This window comes from Macrosteles quadrilineatus, unplaced genomic scaffold (assembly GCF_028750875.1).
Source record: "Macrosteles quadrilineatus isolate MER2022 unplaced genomic scaffold, UCM_ALF_1.0 Scaffold_4__1_contigs__length_99947679, whole genome shotgun sequence".
Classification (NCBI taxonomy): Eukaryota; Metazoa; Arthropoda; class Insecta; order Hemiptera; family Cicadellidae; genus Macrosteles; species Macrosteles quadrilineatus.
The window spans coordinates 37,242,280-37,250,090 of record NW_026542597.1 but is presented as its reverse complement, the minus strand read 5'-3'; the positions used below and the strand labels follow the sequence as shown (position 1 = coordinate 37,250,090).

General features: G+C 34.0%; 1 protein-coding gene across 1 annotated transcript; it reads left to right on the top strand.

Annotated features, from left to right (window-relative positions):
- On the top strand, positions 1-1,646 carry LOC128991973 (leucine-rich repeat-containing protein 57). Its single transcript, XM_054415287.1, has one exon. It carries the CDS (start codon positions 541-543, stop codon positions 1,255-1,257), a length of 717 nt encoding a protein of 238 aa, XP_054271262.1. The 5' UTR covers positions 1-540; the 3' UTR covers positions 1,258-1,646.
- The last annotated feature ends 6,165 nt before the right edge of the window (positions 1,647-7,811 follow it).

The following is a 7,811-nucleotide window of genomic DNA, read 5'->3' as shown; positions in this document are numbered from 1 at the left end:
TGTGTTGTCACTGTTGTCTGCTGCTGTCAGTCATGAAAGAAGTGATTGTGTAAAGGTGTTCAATCTTAATTGAAGTTTGTTAATAATTTATTGTTATGGATGACGACTACTGTAATAATAATAATATGTAGAGTGAGATAACAAATTAATGAAGATGTTCATGCTAAGATGTCCGATTGATGATTCGAATAAATGTGCTGCAATGTGTCCCCTGTGATTGTGTAAACTGTTAATAAAAAGTTGAATTCAGGAGATAATGGAATAGGCCTACACTCTTGATTCGTGATACAAGCATTATGCTTAAATTGTACTCTAATGAATGGTTAAAATGAGATAGAGGTTCAACAGAGGCATCATCAGTGAACAATAGCTGTCGAATTGTGCTAACTTAAAGCTTGTAGGCTATTGTGATATGTCACTCTTATTGAGTTTGAGAAGAAAGTTCTTCATCCTAATACTATTGAAAAGAAGAAACAGATAACTTAATGCTACTTAGTTAACACATCTTAGATTTGTAATTTTGATTCAAGAATAGGTACAATGGGAAATACAGCTTTGAAACGCCATTACGAAACTGCTGAAAAAACAGGTGTTTTAAATCTGTCCAAAAGTAAGCTCTCAGAATTTCCAAAGAAATTAATTAGCCTAAGTCCTGTACTCAGAACTTTGGATTTATCAGATAATTCTCTCACATTTTTACCAGAAGAAATAGGGAGTTTTTCATCTCTGAAATTGATCACTTGTAATAACAACAAGCTAACAACACTACCTGAAGAAGTTGGAATGATGGTGAAACTTGAAACTTTATCCTTTGCAGGAAATAGGCTAAATAATTTACCAAAATCCCTCTCCTTATTAGTAAACCTAAAACATGTGAATCTGTCTGGTAACCAACTAAAGGATTTCCCAGTACTATTTTGTGGTCTAAAACATCTAGATGTTCTCGACGTTTCAAACAATTTAATTGAAAGTGTTCCTAGTGATGTGAGTACACTTCGAGCCACAGAAGTAAACCTAAATCAGAACCGTGTTTCTTTTCTTGCTAGTGACATTGCCGACTGCCCTCGCCTGAAAACATTGCGACTAGAAGAAAATTGCCTTCAGCTAACAGCTATACCTGGCCGTTTGCTAACAGACTCCAAAGTATCACTGTTAACTCTTGAAGGAAATCTATTTGAAATGAAGAGTTTCACAAATTTAGAAGGATATGATACATACATGGAGCGTTACACTGCAGTTAAGAAAAAAATGTTTTAGATGTGTCAATCCGATCAAATATCACATATTTCCTTGCTTAGGTTTATCTCAGTTATCCTTTTTCACTAAAGTCAACTAAATTTGATCACACTTTGATCTTTGAAGTGCTTTCAAAGCAAGTGCACAAGATTTTGTAAATCACTTAATGTTGTTTAATTTAATACACATGTCAATTTCTGCTACATCAAGATGTAAATGTATCACACAGGGTAAGTGGATTAAATTAATGTAATCAATGTTTATAACTGACTTCGTCAGGATTCAACTGTTTACTGTGTACAAACAGCTTAATTTATGTGTTCAATTTTTAATCATATACCGTACAAATGTAACATATTATTTATTAGCTCTGCATAATTTTGTAAGTAAATGCAAATTGTAAAACTGGATATCCAGTATATTGTTCTCATTGATCCAATGTTCCAAGATATACTGTATGTTAATTACCAAAAACCATTTAGGTAGGTAACGTTTTTACGAAAGGTAAATAAAAGATACGTCTTATAACACTTAAAACATATATTTACGCTTATCTTATACTGTTTTTAAATATATATAAATATATGTTTTAAGTGTTATAAGACGTATCTTTTATTTACCTTCCATAAATTTAATAAGACGTACAATGCAGATCAAGATGTTATTTAGTAACCTTTTTATCATAAGACACTTGTTAAATGAATTTGATACTGAAAACTTAGCTAGTTTTGTAAAATATTTGTTTTTTAAACTTCACAATCAGTGTTTAGTTTTTGTTGTTGCACAATCAGTGTTTAGTTTTTGTTGTTGCACAATCAGTGTTTAGTTTTTGTTGTTGCACAATCAGTGTTTAGTTTTTGTTGTTGTTACTTATGCTTACCGGTACTTAACTGTAGCCTATGTGCATTTTACTGTACCACACTGTAGCCTCTTATGATACAAGGCTGTGACGTTGGTGTGTGGCAACGTCACACCAGCTGGCCTATTGCATTGTTAACAACGATGATAAAAAACGTTTAAACATAAAAATTGGTCAGACAATCCGTTATGAATTGGTGCAACCGCTGTTTTGGTTTGCCAAGGATGCGTCGTTACCACTTTTGTCTTGACGCGGCCTTGTATTTTTAGAGGCTATGACTGTACATGTTAATAGTGGCGATAGACATAATCATGGAATTGATATCCCAAACTGAAATGGTCACATGTGGATAATGTTAGAACTAATTCCGAAGACATAGGATTTAAACCTATATCTTAGTTTTTTTAAGAATCTGTTATAAAGGCAAATTCTGTCTTTAATGTTGGAGATTTTGTCATGAATCAGCATTGTTATATTTTGTTATTTTCATACAAATTATTTACCTATAAAAAACTTACATTGGAACCTTCGATAAGAAGACCTGCGATAGCAAGTCACCCTTGATAAAAAGTGTCGTTTTAAAATCTCATTGAGTTTCTATCGTAACTAATCATATTTTATTACACACCTTGTCAGAAGTCAACCTTCATAACAAGTCTTATTCTTAATCCTTATGATAGACTTGTTATCAAGGTTCTACAAAAGCCCAATGATCATGTACAGCTATGGAATCATTTTCTGCCAAGAAGATCCTGACTTTACTTTACTCATACTTAACTGATTTGTTAACTAATTGTCAACTACTGTATAGTTGAAACCAGCTTTTTAATATGTCAGTTCAGTAGGTACTGTAGCGAACGTGATAAACCTGTAATTCTTAATTAGTCACTGGTAAGAGGATCTTGTAAATTACTGGTTTATTTCATTTTTGTTTTTCCAATCTGAAAGGAGTTAGGCCTACATTTGGTAAAAAATTACACCTTGGATCCTAATCAACTATATAATGGTAGCCTAAGTTATGGCAATAACCCAACCGCAGCCCGCAGCAAACCTAGTGAGAATTACGAATTACCATTTGCTTGATTAATTTATTACTGTATTATTTCCCTAAACATGTCAAATTTTTCCCCTGTTTGATTAATATAAGACTTAACAAATAACTTACTCATACATAAATATATTTACCAAATTTGAAATTTTGTATACCGTACTGAGTTATTTTTTTAAGATCCACACAATGCCTGCAAATGGCAATTTGGTATTTCTGTTTTTTTATTAAGTAAAAATTCAAAAAAACAATTTTTAAACATAAACACCCTGTTCACATTACCCAATCTTGCTTTAGCAAACTATTCAAGTTTATCCAGCCTATACATATTCATCATGGAACAATCGCTCGAGTTATCGTGTAAATTTGAGTGTCTAGCGGATGAATGCACTAAAATGAATCATTCAGGTAAAAAGATTAACTTATATCATACTAGCTTTTGTACCCGTGCTTTGCAACGGGAAGAGGACCTGAATTAGAAACATTTTGATCTTTACATCTGTTGTATAAAATATACACATCCGCCAACGCTTTTACAAACAAAAGTCAACCCTAGGCCTTTGTGCTCAATGCGGAAAGGGACCAGGTTTCTGCACTGTACGTAACAACAGGCCTAATGAGAGTTTTGTATAGCTTCATCTTTGTCTTTGGGGTCATCAGATTGGATTTGAGGTTAGCATGCTCTGTTACCAGCCATGATTCAGTTTGTGATTTCTTGCGCAACAGTGTTTTTGCTATTCAGCTCTGCCCCAAAGCCTATCCACACCCTTAACACATTTGTTTTATATCTTTAGTACATCATTTGTGTCAATAAATTGATTTGATTTGATACATATTATTTAATTTACAAATGAAATTGAGCATTTAAGATGATAGACAAAACTAATTATTATCAAAACATAGAAGAACAATAAAAAAATAATAGTAATTCGGTATATATTTCATCGCATCTATGATTTTACTCTAAAAAAAACTTCAACGAACAACATAGTATAGAAACCAGTTCTTTTATTTAGTTCAGTCCATTGTCTTTACATTTTCACACTTACCATTAAGTAAACATAATAACAAATATTTCATTGATTTTAGAAACAAAAGAACACCGTGTACAGCTAAGTTTTATGATATTTTCCTTAGTTTGATTTAATCAGTGGTGTAGTAAAACACAATTGCTAAATTTACCTATATATAAAAAATCTATGTGAAGTGCAAGTTGTTTATCCAACACATGTTAAGCAGTTCGAATTTATAAAAAATCCTCCAAATTCATACAAACCATCTATACATTGTAATTTTCATGAAAACATATCAATAACATTAAAAATCCAAAGCAGAGCCGGAGTTGATACAGGTTATAGAATATTTTTGTTATAATCATTGACATAAACCTACCTCATGGTTATGGAAAATATTATATTTAATTTCTTTGTATCAGCTGTCTGAAATTGTAAAATATGCAATTTAGCAGTTCTTCTTGTTTACATTGAAATGTTAAAGCAAATGTAAACAAACATTATTAGTGTTCTCATCGCAGCCATGGAGACAAATCAATATTTACTTTTAAAATCCTCACCTCCGAAATGTTAAAGCCAAAGGGGCAAAGCCCACGGTCAGTATCAAAGTGTGATTAGTCCTATAATGGTCCTTGGTATGGTAGGCCTAGCTATATTGTTGTAAAATTTAAGCCCAGTCGGTTCAGTAGTTTTTGAGCCTATTAGTAATACACATACAGACACCATTAGATTTTTATATAATAGTATAGAAGTATAGATTTACAAAGAAAGAAATTTCGAGTGACATCCAATGTTAAACAGTCAACTTTGTATTGTAGCCTAGGTTGCTAGGACTACTAAGATAATAAACAAATGATTAAAATATACAATACCCCCGCCACAGCAAACCTGCAGACTAAGCAAATTTCAACTTGTCTGATTACATTTCTACTAAAATAATTCCATAAATAAGACAAATTTATTCCAAATTTAAATAACATTAGATTTAATTAGTGCCTGGGTTTGCTGCTACAAGAAGGTAAAAAGTGTTTTTTGACCTATAGGATAAAATAAATAAATTTGCAAAATTTTTTCAATATATATCCATAAACAAGTAAACTACAACAGTTTTCATTTTCTCCATAAGAATTAACATGGGAATTTTAAATTACACTGTTTTTGAATTTTCTCCGTGACCATTAGGCATACAACATTGCTTCAATATACTAAATTATTTCTTTTAACATTGAAAATTATTGTTTTTGGATGTGTAGTGACCACAATAGCCCCCTGCGGTGTCTGGAAGACCAGGCACTCTCAATTTTACAGTATGACCAGATTGGGCCATAAGGCTTGGACAGAAGAGTCTTGGGTCCTTGGGTGGAAACACTACGGAGGGTGGATTTTCAGAAAGTTCATTGTGGATGGGTTTATGTGCTGAAGGAGTAAGATCTTGCAAAAGATACACAGACTTTACTCTGTCCAACGTCACCTTCACACGTTTACCATGTTTGATTATATAGTTATAGTTTTATCATCACGAGATACGACGGGAAATGGTCCAGTGTAAGGTGGTTGTAGTGAGCGTCTTACAGAGTCATCTCGCAAAAATATGTGAGTGCACCGTATTAACTCCTTTAAAACCGAGGTCTTCAGTTTATCATGCAAAAAGATGTGGGTACAGGTCTTAAATTTGACATGCGACGCTGTAAGCGAACAACATAGTCAGTGGTCTTCTTCCCGTACTGTGTCTTTAGGTAGATTAGATGCTTGAAGGTCTTCATGATAGGCGCTGCAAATGCCGAGTAGTACGATGGGAAGTGCTTCAAGCCAGTTGAATGATCAGTGTGGCACTTGAGAGCTGCCTTAATCTCTCGACTAAACCATTATAGCACAAGGGTGATTGCTGCAAGTTCTGATTTGCTCTGCACCAAAGATCTTTCCAAGGGCATGAAATAAAGCTGACTCAAATTTGCGTCCTTGATCAGTTGTGATGTGCAAAGATAAGCACGATAAGCAAAGATAAGCCGTAACGGGAAAACCAGCACATTACTAGAGAATCAGCTACTTCTTCTGCGGTGATGGTTTTCAATGGGATACCTACTAGCCATCTGGTGTAGCTGTTGATAGCTGTCGATCAGGCAATATCTGTATGGTCCAAATGGTGGAAGTGGCCCTATGATGTCAATGTGAACATGGTTAAATTTACACTACATTGAATGCAAAAGGGTGATCTTAGACCTATATTAAGGGGGGGGGAGGTATGGAATTCCCCTCAGCAAAGGGGGGGGGGTTGGTTTCGGAGAAAAAGTTGAAAATTATGTACCTACTAAATGAGCCATTTTAAAGCTATTTTGAAACAATTAAATTGACCTAGCTTAATGCGTTCAAGCTTCCCAGTTTATTTCAAGGTACAAGAAATGCTTAAAAAATAAACATGCAATGTTAAGTTTTGCATTATTGAGACTTGTAGAATTTCATTATCACGTAACACCGAAGGAATCCTGCAAAATGCAAAAGATTTGGGGGAAGGGGGGGGTCATCACTCCTTAGAGACCCCCCCCTTCCGGGACCGCTCTTGATTGAATGGTATTTGCATGAAAATACATAAAATGCCAGGTTCTACAATATGTCTGAAAACATATAATGTGACATTTCAAATTACATCATACATAAATCAGTCTAAACCAATCCCTCCTGGTGCCTGCTGCTGAATTTTTATTTCAGGATTAGTGTTGCCTACAGTATTATTTTGGCTTTAGAGGCTTCTGATTGGCTGAGGGAACATCATTACCGCGACGATACTGTTGATGCCAACGGCCTCGGTGGTGTAGTGGTTAGAGTGCTGGGCTGATGTTCCGAAGGACCCGGGTTCGAATTCCACTCATAGCACTATTTTTTTGTATTGGATTTTTTCACTATCAACAAGTTTGGTTGGTTTGGTTAGATTATGACGGTTTAATTTTATAGTTAAAACATTATGGAATTTAATTTGACCCATTTATAGTTTTATTTTATGAACAGAAATATTTTTTCGGTTAAACCTTCATTTGATTTTTCATTATTAGCAGGTCTGGTTAGTTTGGTTAGGTTATGATAGTTTAATTTTAGAATAAAAAAAATATAAAATAGGATTTGAGGCATTTATAATTTTATTTTATGAACAGAACTATTTTTTCGATTAATAAACCTTCATTAGATTTTTTCATTGTCAGCACGTTTGGTTGGTTTGGTTAGGTTATGACGGTTTAATTTCAAAATACAAAAGTATAAAATTGAATTTCAGGCATTTATAATTTTATTCTATGAACAAAAATAATTTTTCAATTACTAAACCTTCGGTTTTATCTATGGTTATAGTCAATCAAAAGCCTCTAAATGACACTGTTGGCAAAATTGATCCTGAAAAACAAATTGTGCCTCCCTATTCCCTAGTCCCTACTGAGGCTCCTGTAACTTTGTAGTGACTCAGTCCCCTCCGTGTTGTCAGAGTCAGACTGAGTCCTCTCTTCTTTATAACCATCTATAACTAAACTCTGCCAAGCCAAGTTAAGTAGACCTACTGAGCCAATGCCAAGACCATTGAGATGAATTAGCTCAGTGGCCAAGACAAGACAAAGAGGTGCTGAACTGAACTGAACTGAAACTGAAGTTGTAGTGAGGGTAGTGAGCACGG

Bases quoted from the DNA above. Each gene is read 5' to 3' on its own strand.
- LOC128991973 (XM_054415287.1), top strand. From the start codon at position 541: ATGGGAAATACAGCTTTGAAACGCCATTACGAAACTGCTGAAAAAACA.